Here is a 16,639-nt window from a genome sequence, read left to right on the forward strand (position 1 = left end):
TTGTTTAAAAAAATGGCCGTCCAAAAAAAATGGCTCCCCCCCAAAAAAATGGCTCCCCCCATACTAGGAAAAGGAGATGGCAACCTCCAATTAGATTTCAGATAGTCGTCACATGGACTACCCAAGGTTGCACGATCTCCCTCTAAACAATCGCATCGTTACACTTGTCAACAAACTCTTTGTCTTCTCCTGCGTAGTTTTTTCTAGGTTGAGCTGCTGTACGGCTTCTCTGCGGTGCGTTCTCAAGTTGCAACGCGTGTCGTCGTCGTTGTTCGGCGCCGTATCCGAGGGTTTCGTTCCATGTGCTTGGAGCTTCTTCCCAAATTGAACTGCACTTAGTTGCTAAAGAAGCTCCCAGTACGTGAAGAAAAACGTTGGACATTGGACCGTAAAATGACACGCAGTGCAAACCAAAACCACATGGGAGAACCAAACTTTTATTTTCGTTGGCTTGATGGAACTACGTCATCTTACGCCATTGCTGTACCAAGTTGCCATATGCTGGTTGTAATCTCAGCGAAATGTCATGCAAAATTGTCAGCATTTAGCTCGTTTTTCCACTCCTCCGGTTTTGCTGAAAAACCAATCCAATTGGCATAATTGCCGACATGACAACTTGATTTGATTGGCTCTGTTCGGGTTGGTGGAGGGCTATAGTTAAATAATTGACAGTATATCCACACGACAATCTAATCCTAAAGAAGCTATGAATCATGAATGCACTTACGATTAGCAGGGTCGGCTACGTATGGTGCGAAAGAAGTTCAACATACATAATATCAAGTCGTGAAAGTCTACGTATAAAATCAAATTGCCATAGTTGCTTGTAGGATAAAGGTGTTACGAGCAATAATAGCCCGAGTACATCATGGATATAAGACAGACGGTGGACCGTCCAGGTAGTCGTCAGTACAGGTGACCGTATCATCAATGGTTTTGGGCTGCATCTGTGGAGGACATTTTTTTTCCTAAACCGCAGCGTGAAATCCTTTCACAACTCTGCCCGGAGTGTTACAAAACGCCTCTGGCACCAAATCCAGAACCTTCCGCAGCAGGGCTTCGGTGACAACCGTCACCCACCACCGCCTTGTCGGGTTCACCCCCATTCAGGCCACTTCAAAAAACGATTTTAAGTCTCAACACGTCGCACATGCCTGATGATTGCTAAACGCGTCGTGCGTGAGAGACTGCTCTGAGTAACGGGGTGTCCCGTGGGAAAACCCAAAACTAACACCAATACCCTCCATTCGCCACTAAGTGACGGTGACGTCACCATGGCGCCTGTGCCAGGCCAGGTGCACTTTGAGGCCACCTCAGGTGTCAAAGGCTCGCTGACAGGAGGTCTCGGGACAGACCCAGGTGCATGGGTTGGCTGACTGAGAAGACTGGTAGATGCATCACCTGTACCCCCTACTGTGCCAACTTGCTGCATTTTAGCCACCCGGCGCTCCGCTCGTTGTTGTGAGTGTCGCTCCTCTACCCTCCATTGTTGCTGGAGGGAAACTGCCTCCAACTGCCCAGAGCGTCCTTCACGAGCCTCCTCCATAGAGGCCAATCTTGACACCGCTGGTACCAGTCGTTGGCAAGTCCACTCAGGTCCAGATCCTCCCGTACCGCATCAGTCCATCGCTTCTCCAGTCCATGTCGTGCCCGTTTAGCCCCCTTTATACAGCCAAACAGAAGCTGCTTGGACATCTGGGCTACATGACTCAGTCAATACAGACTTGCTTGCTGGAAGAGCTCACTGATGGGAATGTGTCCAGATCTTTCAAAGGTTTATGAGCTCCTCACACAATCTAGCCTGGTTAAGCGCAGGATGGATCGTAGGCATACCAGCCTGAATGTTTCTAACCGAATGCAGATGTTCCATTAGAGGGGTCCATGTTTCACAAGCATAGAGAAGGGAGGCCATGACTGTGGCCGAGAAGACCCGAAGCTTCTTGCATTGCCTGGCAAGGCGATGTTACATAATCCTTGCCAGGAACTTTCCCGGCACACTGAGAAGAGAGATGCTACTATAGTTGTTACAATACGTGCGGTCCCCCCTCTTTAAGAGGGGGACCTACCAGGGCATCCTTCCAATCCTGTGGTGATATCATGTAGGGCAGTCTGCACACAGATGCCACCCTTCCACAGCATTTCACTTGTGAGATCGTCTCTGCGCAGCGCTTTTCCTGGTCTCAGACTTCAGATCGCCACGTCGCACTTCTGCCAATATTTGAGGTACCGCAGCCCTAATAAGCTCGTGGGAAACACACCCACACACATGCGCACTTGACAAGAGCTTTTCTCCCTCCGTCTTTAAATTATTTAGCGCTTTTCTTAGCATAGGAACGTGTTCAGCGTGTGCAGCGTGCAACCGCTAAATCTGTATTGGGTTTCCGCAGTCACCCAGTGAACTGTGGAAACTGTTAGGCCAACGTTGGGCCAACAACTTTGGTGCTACGGTGGCATGTCTACAGGGCGATATAATTAATCGTAGCTTTGTTGTTGTTGTTTAACTATGTCGCAAGAGAAATTTGGTCGGATCATTTACGAGGCCTAACCGAATACTAAAACGAAAAGAAAAAAATACTAAATATGAATCGGATAGATGTGAATTTGTTAAAGCGATTTTGTCGACGGCGTTTGAAAATCTGAGATAAACAAAATGGCAGCGTGAAATCACGTGACCCCGTCTGCCTCCTGGGGGCCTCTGTTTTCATGGCAACGTGAGGGTTTAGGAGGCCCGACTTTTCAAATAAAAAAATTCCTTTAAAAGCAAACAAAAGCAACGGGTTTTTTGTGTGGCTACCTTAGGAAGAAATTCGCGTTTTTAGAAGGTCGGTTTGGGCAAAAACTGACAACAACAAAATCCACCGTACACGTTAACACGGTACCACCGCCGTGTGCGCACAGCAGAGGCCCACACAGAGAGAGGCCCGTGTGCCCTCCACAAAGTGTTGGGTGGCCAACACTACGTCCAGAGCCGCCTTTGTCTTCCCACTGCCGATGATTACGTGCACGACACCAGGTACTCATTTGAGGCCGAGCCGACCTCGGGGAGATCAAGAACCGGTTCATCTAATCCGTAGCGCAGTGCGCTAAACTACTACACCACCTCTCCCTACGTGCACACACACACACAAAGATCCCCCTGACATCGCCTTTGTCTCCCGATACCTGCCGGTATCGAACTCGGGCTGCCGTGGGGGGGGGGGGCGTTCGTGGCGCGCTAACCGCAGCGCCACCGCTCCCCTCCCAGCCACATGGTGCACGCGTGCTTACCAATGTAACACGTGCGTAGCACACACACATGTGCGTGTGTACATGTCGCACCCCAACTGCGCCAGACGTGGCACGAATTCAATTGAAAAGTAATTCATCACCACCCACCGCCATCACCATCGTCGTCGCTAGCCACGACCGAGTCACTTGCTGGAAGTCGACGTTGTCTGACACGATGCTTGCCTGTGTACCGCTACACCTGTGTACCGCTACACCTGTGTACCGCTACACCTGTGTGCCGCTACACCTGTGTACCGCTACACCTGTGTGCCGCTACACCTGTGTGTGTACCGCTACACCTGTGTACCGCTACACCTGTGTACCGCTACACCTGTGTGTGTACCGCTACACCTGTGTACCGCTACACCTGTGTACCACTACACCTGTGTACCACTACACCTGTGTACCGCTACACCTGCGAGCCCCACGTGGCTTTCCAACAACGCACTCGGCTGCAACCCGCGCTGCTGTGGCTGCGGTGGCGCTAATCGCAGCGCCACCGCTCCCACCTCTCCCTCCGCCCCCCCACACTCACCCTGCACTCGGGTGCCGGCACCACGCTGTAACAACGTCATGTGTACTGACTGGTCTGTCATTGTGAGTCTCGCTTTTAAAACGACAATTTGTCCTTCAATCGCGATGTAAATGGACGTAAATAAACTCGCGTGTTTAGGGAGGGATGGCCTTCGATGGTGCCTGACTGGGTTCACTGCCGAATTATCCGGATTATAAGACGCGCTACTGACGGCGTCTTATAATTTGATTATTGTGTTGGTGTGTGTGTGTATCTGCGTGTCTCTGTGTGTGACCGTGTCGGCATACCTACGGTCGTGTCGTGAGTGGTTCGCGCGCTGCGTTACGAACCCACGCCTGGCAATCCCTTATCAGTGCCCTACCTTATCACAGACCAATTGGTCACCCCCGTGCCCCTTATAAATATCAACGTTCATCCTACAAAGTCCCATCACAAGGGAGAAACGCAAACAAATAAGACAAAACGCGTTTGTTGTTGTTGTTGTTGCCCGTATTGAAACGGCTGTACGCCGTACGGACCTGGAAACTCAATGTCCCTGTACAAGATTACGGAGTCAGCCGTGTGGGTTGACGCGGTGTGCGAACGCGTTGACCCGAGTTCGATATCCCTGTTGGCACACTCGAAATGAAGGACGTGGGCAGGTGCTCCAAATCGAGGGCAAACACATTTATTGTGGTCAATCTGTAAGATGCAACAGCACGTGTCTCACACACAGCAATTCTTCAACCGAGTCGCCATTAACCACGTGACTGGTGTACTAGTGCGGTTATTCAATAACCCTGCCAGCCACCTACAGGCCTAACTCAGTCATCACATGCTGCTGGACACAACATGCATTGATGCACTGCGCAGCACATCACAGAACCACACTTTACTCCCTTGCTGCTGCACAAGGACATAATTAAAGGAGTGGTCCATTCCTAATGTGCCACATCCCGCTACGGTGACGATTATCTGAACCGGTCATGGGCCTCCCCGAGGTCGTCTCGGCCTCAAATGAGTACGTAGTGCGATGTGTAAAAAAAATAAAAATCACCACTGGGAAGACAAAGGCGGCCGGGCGTGGTGTTGACCACCGCACCCCCTCATTAGGGTGGGATGCCACCCTTCGTAGGTGCTACTCGCTAACAGCACTTGCCCCAACAGTCTGTTAAGGCTATACGGGGGATCGTTGTCTTTGTATTTGCAAAATGTTTATTAACACTGGGCACAAAGCCTGGAGTGCATCTTCCTTTCCCAAGCGTCTTATCAGGGATAAAGCCAAAGTGTTTGACACCACCAGCAATGTGGTGGTCACTGTGAGAGTGGTCAGTTATGTAACAGCACTACTGCTACTCCAGTACTACTGTTACATAACTGAGAAACTCCAGGAATTTAAATAACTCGGGAAGATGAGAAAAATATTAAACTTTACAACTATTTTTTTTTATTTTACCAGGTAAGTCGCACTGAGCTATGTAGCTACTTTTCAGAAGCGACCTGGCCACCAACGACAGCTCAACGAAGTGGCTTTTTATCAAGTGGAAATTTATATCAGCCAAATACTCGAGACGAATGTTACTAAATGTGGAGGGAAAACCGGATGACCACGGGGAGAACGCACAAACTCCAAATATGCAGCAGGCGTCAGGGTCGTGATCGAACCCATGGCCTCCTGTATATCGGGAGAGGGAGTTAACATCTCCCAGCCACCGCGAGGTGGTGCTAAGATGTTAAAACACCAAATAGGCACCTTTAGAAGGCATCAAGTCTGCATTAAGCACACACACTTGTGGTAAAACATGCAAACAAACATGCTTTCACGTAGGTTTAAAATGTAGTCCAACCGTGCGAATCGGAGATGCGGGCTAATGTCCGTGCCGTATTGCGCTTGAGGCTGATTTTGATTGGCCAACACCAGAGACGGCCTCCTTTAAGGCCGTGTCTCACGGTACTATAGAGCAGTGCTCTTCACTCATGTTCAGTGGGGGGGGGGGGGGGGGGACACTTTCGCCGGTAAGACATCATCAGTGTCAGGCCCGCCACTCATTTGAAACCATTGTTGGGTTTCTGACAGCACGCTGATGGTGGGGGGTGTTCTCACTCGCTGTGTCTTGTCGGGGGGCTGACGTCAGGGGCCGCACTCAAGGCCACCAGGGGGCCGCCAGTGACTCGCGGGCCTTGCAATGAAGAACGCTGCAATAGAGTCAAGAACGCCAAATCATTAATATCTCGGCTAAAGACTTTTTTTTATCATCTTAAAAATTGGCAAAAAAATTGGCCTCAGTCGACTCGGGAACACTTACAGATCTTACAGATTTCCGAGAACAGCAGCAGCAGCAGCTACCCGGATGAGAGGACGCTTTGATTACATCAGCAGCTTCTTCATCTTATTGGCATTTCGGAGAGCAGTCACTTGACATTGTTATTACCAGGTTGTATATGTCGCTATCTCTACTTGCGAGTCAAGTTTGTTTTACGTGCAGCGCTTTGAGATTCAAGTACTCCAACATGAAAGGCGCTATAAAATAATATAATAAAATAATAAAATAATAAAAATAAAACATAATAAAATAATTCTCACTGGTGAGAATTATTTTATTATGTTTTTTATTATTATTATTATTTTATTACTTCCATTCTACGTGACTTTACCGAAAGAACCTGCAGTCACGAAAGCTTTAAATCGAAAAATGAAAGGCGCTGTTATATAATAAAAAAAACCCACAGAGGTTGTTACTACCAGTATAATTATAACCCCTCATTTCTGACACCCATATGTGTTCCTCTGCGCTCTGGTATGGGAGTTGAAATCGTGCTTCTCTCTCCACTCATCGCCACCGTGGAACCATCACGGGGACGCCCTGCGCGACAGCGGCTCCATGCACCAGGCCCCCAGGAACACCTCGTTGTGTCCCAGGCAGAAGTCCGCGGTGTTCATGTAGGCGTCGAACGGCCTCACAGCCACCTCCTCATCTGATCAACGTCCATCACCAGCAACGAGAAAGATTGCCCAGGCAAAGCATTAACGGGGCTGTTGGCGAAGTGGTTGGTTGGGTGGTCATCACCACGCCTTGTCTCCGCAGTGGCGATGTGTTCACACACCGCACCAGCTACTCGAGTTGAGGCTGAGTCAGGCCTAGGGGGAGGACCAGGACCGGTTCAGATCATCCGTCACCGGTGTTGGAATCGAACTGTGGTGGTCTCGTACGTAGCTCGGCACGCTAACCGCTACACCATCACCACCCTCATTGTCACCACCGTCCATTCAGATTATAGCACAATGCACTTTTTTGTTGACAGAGAGCTTCCAGATTTCTCAGCCAGAGGGCAGAGCATCAGCAGCCACTGTTGTCGCGTGCGCTGCTGCCACACATCGATGCTCCCACGCACATTCACCCAACGCACGCGAAGCCAGCGTCCGTGAAGTGTTTGCATCCAGCAGTGGATGGACAACAGGGCCTTGCGTGTGTGTGTTGTGTGTGTGCGTGTGTGCGTTGTGTGTGCGTGTGTGTTGTGTGTTGTGCGTGTCGTGCGTGTGTGTGTGCGTGTGTGTGTGTGTGTTGTGCGTGTTGTGTGTGTGCGTGTGTGTGCTTGTGCGTGCGTGTGTGTTGTGTGTTGTGCGTGTCGTGCGTGTGTGTTGTGCGTGTGTGCGTGCGTGTTGTGTGTGTTGCGTGTGTGTGCTTGTGCGTGCGTGTGTGTGCTTGTGCGTGCGTGTGTGTTGTGTGTTGTGCGTGTTGCGTGCGTGTGTGTGTTGCGTGTTGTGTGTGTGTTGTGCGTGTTGCGTGCGTGTGCGTGTTGCGTGCGTGTGCGTGTTGCGTGCGCGTGTTGCGTGTTGTGTGTGTGTTGTGCGTGTTGCGTGCGTGTGTGTGTTGCGTGCGTGTGCGTGTTGTGTGTGTGTTGTTGTGTGTGCGTGCGTGTGCGTGTTGCGTGCGTGTGCGTGTTGTGTGTTGTGCGTGTGTGTTGTGTGTGTTGCGTGCGTGTGCGTGTAGCGTGTTGTGTGTGTGTTGTGCTTGTGCGTGCCCACCCTTGGCTAAGAAGAAGACCCCCCCGTGGTAGCTGGTCTCGAAGCAGCCACACGGAGACCCCTCCACCTGGCAGCCCGCGCTGGGGGCCGTGGTCGGGGCAGGGAGGGACACCGCGAGAGGGCCTGTCAGTAGGACCGTTATCATGTACTCAACACACCACACACTCACCACTCACTCACCACACACTCACCACTTACTCACTCACCACTCACTCAACACACCACACACTCATCACTCACCACTCACTCACCACACACACATTCACCACTCACTCACTCACCACTCACTCAACTCACCACACACTCACCACTCACTCACCACATACTCACCACTCACTCACCACTCACTCACCACACACTCACCACTCACTCACCACTCACTCACCACACACTCACCACTCACTCACCACTCACTCACCACACACTCACCACTCACTCACCACACACTCACCACTCACTCACCACCCACTCACCACACACTCACCACACACTCACCACTCACTCACCACACACTCACCACTCACTCACCACTCACTCACCACACACTCACCACTCACTCACCACTCACTCACCACACACTCACCACTCACTCACCACACACTCACCACTCACTCACCACTCACTCACCACAAGCAGCACATACCACGTATACAACCACCCACCACACTCACCACAATTATCACATGCCACATACATAATGACTCACTACACTCACCACACTCTCACCACAAGCAGGACATGCCACGTACAGAATGACTCACCACCGCACCACGCCACTCACCACCCACATCACAAATCAGCGCACCACGCGCACACCGCAATTCGGTCAGGCGACGGCTGACTGCGTTGCCATCGCAGATTGCAACCCGTGCAGGACCTCAGCGGCGCTGCCCCCTGGTGTCTCTGCCCCCTGGTGTCTCTGACCCCTGGTGTCTCTGACCCCTGGTGTCTCTGACCCGGCCACTGTGAACCCTCGACAAGCGATGGGGGTCAGCGGCCTCACCCGGAGCTCCTGACGAGGGTGCTCGCCATGAGCACACTCGCCTTGCGGACTTCCCCGCGGACGCTGCTGAAGTGCCGCTTGAACTTCACGGTGCTGTGACCGATCATCGCCACCGACCTGTTCGTCTTGTAAGCGATCTGTGCGAACAAACAGGCGACCACAACACGCCCCGATCGTCATGGCCTGAAAGAGGTGTCATTGTTCTTCTTGGTTCTTTCGGTAAAGTCACGTAGAAGGGAAGTAATATTATTTTATTACTTCCCTTCTACGTGACTTTACCGAAAGAACCAAGAAGATGAATCCCTGCAGTCACGAAAGCTTTAAATCGAAACGTGTCATTGTTGTCATCGTTATTATTGTTGTTGTTGTTTAGCGAAGAGGCGCATTGCTTCAGCGGGTCAGGTGTCTCTTTTTGTGTGTTAGTGGGCTATGGAGACCGCTTTGTAAGAGATGACAGAGACGACAAGAGGTCAGTGGAGAGAGAGGGGAAGATGCTTGTCAGGGAGCTATCGGGCTGTGTCGCTGTGTGTGGATCAGGGCCAGTGGTATAAGGGTTCGCGTGCTGCGTTATGAAACTAAACTACTAAACAAACGTTTTATTTGACCAGGTAAGGCCCATTGAGCTTTTGCAGAAGCGACCTCAACGAAGTGGGCTATCGGATGGAAGTTTAGAGCAGCCAAACACTCTAAACACATGTTTATAAATGTGGAGGGGAAAACCAGAGGACCGGAGAAAAATCCACGCGACTACGGGCAGAGAGACACGCAAACTCCCAATATACAGCAGGTGTCAGGGTCGAAATCGAACCCATGACCTCCTGTACACCAGGCGAGGTCGTTAACATCTCACCACCGGGGTGACGGGGCTGGCGACTCGAGTTCGATTCCCGCTCACGGCCAACACCGGTGACAATGATCTGAACCGGTCCTGGGCCTCCCCTAGGTCGACTCAGCCTCAAAAGAGTATCTAGCACGGTGTGGAAAAACATAGCCATTGGGAAGACAAAGGCGGTCGGGCTGATAACATCTTAACACGTATAGAACCGCAGAGCAGTTTTTCTTGGTTCTTTCGGTAAAGTCACGTAGAAGGGAAGTAATAAAATAATAAAAATAAAACAAAATAAAAAAATTCTCACGACGTGTCGGCCACAACGCAAGCAGCCGTCCTCAGGTGGAGAACAGGTCTGTCGAGAAGACAGAGTCTGAATTCAGACCTGTTTTTTTTATTATTTCCATTCTACGTGACTTTACCGAAAGAACCAAGAACCAAGAAGATGAATCCCTGCAGTCACGAAAGCTTTAAATCGCAGAGCAGTTGTTTGCCGCTAGCGTCAGCTCACCTGGCAGGGTTCCAGCTTGTCTGCGGTTCCTACTCGGCGATTGTGAGCACGCAGTTCGCATGAACACCGCTTTAATGAGCTCATCACGAGATGGATGTATTTGTGTTCAGCTGAGTGGGACGCGTGTGCAGGATGGAGGGGGGGCTGAGGGCCGATTGCCGAGACGGGCGTGGGAGCGGCCGTCTCCACGGGCCCGGCTACCGAGGGGAAGACACCTAAGAGCAGATCAGAATATTTATACTGGTAGGAACCTCCTGGTTACACCAGCCCACAGGGGATTATTGTGTCCGTCGTGCAGGGAGGGGCTGGGTGGGGAGGGAGGGGCTGGGTGGGGAGGGAAGGGTGGGGAGGGGCTGGGTGGGGAGGGTGCGGCTGGGTGGGGGGTGGGAGGGGTGGGGCTGGGTGGGGAGGGGCTGGTCACCCCGTGGTGCCCTTATAAAACTCAACGTTTAACCTACTCACGCCGGCTTGTGCCCGCCCTCACAGTCGGCCATATTTGCGGAATACATCACGCCGCCGTTGACCCTGGCCATTGACCGAGCAACCCAACGTTCCTACCAGCTCCCTCCGCAGGAATGTGTTTTATTTCGGAAGGAATCCGATGAGCTGTGAAGCTCTTTTTCCACAGATGTCAAGATGGCGGAGAGAGGCAGTCAGGGCAGATGGTTGCGGCATCGGCGCCTTTGGCATTGAGGACGTCTTGGTCGTGAGCACTCGTGAAAGGGGGTCGTGAAAGGGGGTCGTGAAAAGGGGTCGTGAATAACCCCCTCGCTGGAGCACCACGCGCCCCCGTGAGGAGCCGTCTCCCCAAGAGGCACGTCGCAGTCCCTGTCCCTTCGGACGCCCGTGATTCCATCATTTCTCCGCTGCCCCTTTGCTGGATTACTCCACCCCATCCCCTCCACCCCATTCCCTCCACCCCATTCCCCCCACCCCATTCCCTCCACCCCATTCCCTCCTCCCCATTCCCTCCACCCCATTCCCTCCACCCCATTCCCCCCTCCCCATTCCCTCCTCCCCATTCCCTCCACCCCATTCCCTCCACCCCATTCCCTCCACCCCATTCCCCACTCCCCATTCCCTCCACCCCATTCCCTCCTCCCCATTCCCTCCACCCCATTCCCCCCTCCCCATTCCCTCCTCCCCATTCCCCCCTCCCCATTCCCCCCTCCCCATTCCCTCCACCCCATCCCCTCCCACCCATTCCCCCCCACCCCCATTCCCCCCTCCCATTACCCTCCACCCCATTCCCTCCACCCCTTCCCCCCTCCCCATTCCCCCCTCCCCATTCCCTCCACCCATTCCCCCTCCCCATTCCCTCCACCCCATCCCCTCCACCCCATTCCCCCCACCCCATTCCCCCCTCCCCCATTCCCTCCACCCCATTCCCCCCCTCCCCATTCCTCCACCCCCATTCCCCACCACCCCATTCCCTCCACCCCATTCCGTCCCCCCATCCCCCCCCTCCCATTCCCTCCACCCCATTCCCCTCCACCCCATTCCCCCCTCCCCCTTCCTCCACCCCATTCCCCCCCTCCCCATTCCTCCATCAGGCCCATCCCCTCCACCCCATTCCCTCCACCCCATCCCCTCCACCCCATTCCCCCACCCCATTCCCTCCACCCCATTCCCTCCACCCATTCCCTCCACCCCATTCCCTCCACCCCATTCCCCCCACCCCATTCCCTCCACCCCATTCCCTCCACCCCATTCCCTCCACCCCATTCCCTCCACCCATTCCCTCCACCCCATCCCCCCCACCCCATTCCCTCACCCCATTCCCTCCCACCCCATCCCTCCACCCCATCCCCCCCACCCCATTCCCTCCACCCCATTCCCTCCACCCCATTCCCTCCACCCCATTCCCCCCACCCATTCCTCCCACCCCATTCCCTCCACCCCATTCCCTCCACCCCATTCCCCCACCCCATTCCCTCCACCCCCATTCCCTCCACCCCCATCCCCCCCACCCCATTCCCTCCACCCCATTCCCTCCACCCCATCCCTCCAACCCCATCCCCTCCACCCCATCCCCCCCCATTCCCTCCACCCCATTCCCTCCACCCCATTCCCTCCACCCCATTCCCCCCACCCCATTCCCTCCCCCCCCATTCCCTCCACCCCATTCCCTCCACCCCATTCCCCCCACCCCATTCCCTCCACCCCATTCCCTCCACCCCATTCCCTCCACCCCATTCCCTCCACCCCATTCCCTCCACCCCATCCCCCCCACCCCATTCCCTCCACCCCATTCCCTCCACCCCATCCCTCCACCCCATTCCCTCCACCCCATTCCCTCCACCCCATTCCCTCCACCCCATTCCCTCCACCCCATCCCCTCCACCCCATTCCACCCACCATATCCCCCCCACCCCATTCCCTCCACCCCATCCCTCCACCCCATTCCCTCCACCCCATCCCCTCCACCCCATTCCACCCACCATATCCCCCCCACCCCATTCCCTCCACCCCATTCCCTCCACCCCATCCCCTCCACCCCATTCCACCCACCATATCCCCCCCACCCCATTCCCTCCACCCCATCCCCTCCACCCCATTCCACCCACCATATCCCCCCCACCCCATCCCCTCCACCCCATCCCCTCCTCCCCATTCCCCCCTCCCCATTCCCTCCTCCAGCTGTCCCTGTTGTGGTCCCACGCTGTCATTGCCTGAGGGCGGTCGAGGTCAGGGCTCTGCCCTCCTGGCCGCGTACCTGGCTGTACACGAAGTACATCCCAGGGCAGATGATCCTCATCTTGCTGTTGTTGACCAACTCAATCCGGCAAGGGGCTTCCGCCTCCCTGTCGACCGTGCATCTCCACCGGAACAGCCTGTCGGGACCTGCATCACCGTCGCCAACGTCATCATCACCGTCGTCATTAGCACGCTTGGCTACGTACGGTGCGAACGAAGTTCAACATAATACATTATCACCGTCGCCGATGTCGTCTTTATTAAAGCGGACACATTTCGAAGGAGGCTCAGCCGCGGCACATGGCGAGTGTGGCAGCCCCCTCGTGCACAGCTCGGACTCAGAATGTTTATTTATAGTGGAGGAATCCGGTGAGCTACAAAGCACGTCGGGGCGAGTCGGAAGGTGACGACAACAACAAACAATGCAGCAAAAATACAACGCGAGTGCAGAGTAGAGGAAAGGTAAACAAATTAATTACACAAAAAAACTAATAAAACGAAACAATTTTTTTTTATTACGTAAATCATACTCTTTGGTTCTTTCGGCAAAGTCACGTAGGTAGAAAAATAATAGATCACGACATTTCGATCGCAACACAAGCAATCGTCATCAGGTGGGACAACCACGGCAAGAAACAACTGCTGAAGTAGGCGTACTTCGTCGTGATCTATTTTATTTTCTACCTACGTGACTTTACCGAAAGAACCAAATAGTATGGATTCCTGCAGTCACGAAAGCTTCAAATCAAGACGTAAATAACTAAACTAATTATTATATTTTACCAGAGCTATGTAGCTCTTTATCAGAAGCGACCTGCCCACAAACGACAGCTCAAGGAAGTGGCGTATCATGCCAAACACTCGAAGCACATGCTTCTCAGCAGGAGCAGCGCGCTGAGCTGAAGAGCTCACCCCACCCACCTGGATTTACTGCCGGGTCCGTGTCCTGGGGCACCAGGTGCACAGCCACCACGCCGTTGCGAGTGCACCCATCTACACGCATCGAAGATAAGAGCCCCCCCCCTGGTATCGGCTTCATCAGACTGTGGGGGCAAGTGCTGTTAGCGAGCACCTATGAAGGCCGGCACGGCACAGGGTGGGTGGCCAGCGCCACGCCCGGCCGCCTTTGTCTCCCCAGCGGCGATATTTACACACCGCACCAGGTAATCGACCTGGGGGAGGCCCAGGACCGTTTAAGATAATCGTCACTGGGTGTTGGCCGTGAGCGGGAATCGAACCCGGGTCGCCAGGTTCGTAGTGCATCGCGCTAACCGCTGCGCCACCGCTCATGCTGACCCACACCGCACCGCGACCTACACACCCAATACCAACACAGCCGCCATTCGCCACGGAGCGACGATGACGTCACCACGACACCTGTGCCAGGCTATGTGCACTTTCAGGCCACGTGAAGTGTCGAATGCTCGCTGACAGGAGGTCACGGGACAGACCCAGGTGCCATGGGTTGGCTGACTGAGATAATTGGTAGATGCATCAGCTGTGCCCCCTACTGTGCCAACTTGCTGCATTTTATCCACCCGGCACTCCGCTCAATGTGAGCATCGCTCCTCTGCCTCCAACTGCCCAGTAGCGTCCTTCACGAGCCTCCTACACAGAGGTCGATCTTGACACCGCTGGTACCAGTCGTAGGCAAGTCCACTCAGCTCCACATCCTCCCGTACCGCATCAGCTCGATCTCTTCTCCAGCCCGTGTCGTGTCCCTTTTGTCCCCGATATGCGGCCAAACAGAAGCTGCTTGGGCACGCGGTGGCTGGGCATGCGGGCTACGTGGAACTCATTTCGTCCGTGCCGGTGATTTACGGTCCTATGAACGATGCCATTCCCTCCCGCACCTCCGATTAGCACGGTTGGCTACGTACGGTGTGAAAGAAGTTCCACATAACACACCCTACGTACATGCAACACCGCCGTGGCCTGCGCTCTTTTCACGGACGAGGTGGAACGGCCCCAAATAAAAGCCCACTCCACGAACATTCTCGCCGTGACCAGCGGCAGACATTGAGCGTTGACCCCTTTAGCTCCTGAAACAAAGCTGCTGCTGCTGCTGCAATCAGCAGCATCGCCATCACAGTCGTCGTCGTCACTCGCAGGGATAGTCGTGAGAGCGAGCGAGTAAGCTACCCCCCGTCGGAGGCCGTCGGACTGCGAGGGGGGCTGCGTGCAGAACGAGAGCGAGCGAGCGAGAGAGTGAGCTAGACGGGGGGGGGGGGGGGTTTACATAAAGCCAAGTTAAAAAAAAAATAATAAAAAATTACGAAATGATGAACGAAGCAAAGTGCCGAATACACCGAGCATCTTCTTGTTTCCACTGATCGTAAAAAAAAGAGAGCGAGGGAGGGAGGCGAGGGAGACGAGAGAGAGACGAGGGCGAGCGTCCTCCCCTACCGTCGACGGCGGCGGCGCCAGTCCGCACCGAGGCGACCACGTCCGGGCGGGTGATGAGCGCCAGAAGCAGCGGCAGCAGCAGCGGCAGCAGCGTCAGCCCCGGGACACCGCGACTCCTGCCAAAACTCGGCCCCCCACTCGCCAGCATCCCCTCGGCAATCTGCACACGTGTCGTGACCTCTCTACTGACCCAGCGGCCACCGCACATGCAGAGACACGCGCGCGCGGTCGTCACTCTCACGGACTCCACACACCTTCACAGACAAGACAAAGATCCCCCGTGTAGCCTTGACAGACTGTTGGGGCAAGTGCTGTTAGACACACGAGGAGGTGGTTGGCCAGCACCACACGCGGCCGCCTTTGTCTCTCCCTAGTGGCAATGTTTACCCACTTCACCAGTGTGATGATGATTGCTTGTGTTGTAGTGGAAACGTCGTGAGAATGTTTATTGTTTTATATTTATATTATTTTATTATCTCCCTTCTACGTGACTTTACCGAAAGAACCAAGAATACAACTACTTTGTTTCATAAAACCCGATGTATTGACATTGTACATTTGTTTAACGATTCAGAACCACAGGGATGCAGACTGCAGCAACGATTTACGAACCTTCTTGGTTCTTTCGGTAAAGTCACGTAGAATGGAAATAATAAAATAATAATAAATAATAAATTATTCTCACGACGTTTCGACCACAACGCAAGCAGCCGTCCTCAGGTGAAGAACAGGTCCTGTCGAGAAGAGGTCCGAAACGTCGGGAGAATGATTTAATCATGTTTTATTTTTATTATTTTATTATTTCCATTCTACGTGACTTTACCGAAGGAACCAAGAAGAAGATTTACGAACCACTGCTGTGGAGTAGTCACGGTCTTCACCTGACGAGGGCTGAAGCATCCGACACACGCCACGGAGGGAGCCTGCACACAAGGCAGTAGCAAGGCTTGGACATTGCCCCCCATGGGACCCTCACCTCAGGGAGCTTGAGACCCGCAAAGGCCCCCCTCGCCAGCCTCTCGCAGGAACTCATCAACGCTCTCTCTCTCTCTCGCCGTCGTCGTCCCGATGCTCACTACAAAACATCGGCTGGAATCTACGGGGGGGAGGGGGGGGCTTTCAGCCCCACTTCCCACGCTGTCAAATTTCCAATGTTGATCAGTGTATATTTTGCACGCACATTCATCGCTATGGAGACAGCATATTTTGGATTGAAATAGATTTCCTGTGCATATATATATATTTTTCAGACAATATTTTTTATTACGAAGCCAACTCTGCTAAATGAGCCCTCGGCCACCTCGATCTCTGGACACGAACACGATCTATCCACTGTTGGATCAAGGAAGGCACTCTTATCCTCCCGCGATGCCACCGATCCACGT

The 16,639-nt window shown here is 53.6% G+C and overlaps 1 protein-coding gene across 5 annotated transcripts; it reads right to left on the reverse strand.

Annotated features, from left to right (window-relative positions):
* Positions 1-4,315: 4,315 nt before the first annotated feature.
* On the reverse strand, positions 4,316-16,639 carry LOC133341213 (uncharacterized). Of its 5 annotated transcripts, none has more exons than XM_061549710.1 (8): positions 16,231-16,639; positions 15,255-15,436; positions 13,770-13,841; positions 12,868-12,995; positions 8,812-8,948; positions 7,809-7,888; positions 6,687-6,757; positions 4,316-5,977 (listed from the first exon to the last, which is right to left on the reverse strand). In XM_061549710.1, exons 2-8 carry the CDS (start codon positions 15,400-15,402, stop codon positions 5,882-5,884), a joined length of 732 nt encoding a protein of 243 aa, XP_061405694.1. In that variant the 5' UTR covers positions 15,403-15,436; positions 16,231-16,639; the 3' UTR covers positions 4,316-5,881. The 5 variants fall into 5 exon arrangements, with proteins under 5 accessions (XP_061405694.1, XP_061405660.1, XP_061405685.1 ...); XM_061549676.1 differs by having other exon boundaries at positions 16,136-16,237; XM_061549701.1 differs by lacking the exon at positions 16,231-16,639 and adding an exon at positions 16,107-16,228.

This window comes from Lethenteron reissneri, chromosome 2 (genome assembly GCF_015708825.2).
Source record: "Lethenteron reissneri isolate LAM-NWPU_2019-01 chromosome 2, ASM1570882v1, whole genome shotgun sequence".
NCBI classification, from domain to species: Eukaryota; Metazoa; Chordata; class Hyperoartia; order Petromyzontiformes; family Petromyzontidae; genus Lethenteron; species Lethenteron reissneri.

What these genes read in the sequence shown, in the direction of transcription:
- LOC133341213 (XM_061549676.1), bottom strand. Translation starts at nt 16,209, where the DNA reads ATGTCCAAGCCTTGCTACTGCCTTGTGTGCAGGCTCCCTCCGTGGCGT. An exon ending in TGGCGCCGCCGCCGTCGACG is followed by an intron (nt 13,842 to 15,254) that starts GTAGGGGAGGAC and finishes CGATGCGTGTAG; the next exon opens with ATGGGTGCACTCGCAACGGC. An exon ending in GGTCTTCTTCTTAGCCAAGG is followed by an intron (nt 6,758 to 7,808) that starts GTGGGCACGCAC and finishes GACGTTGATCAG; the next exon opens with ATGAGGAGGTGGCTGTGAGG.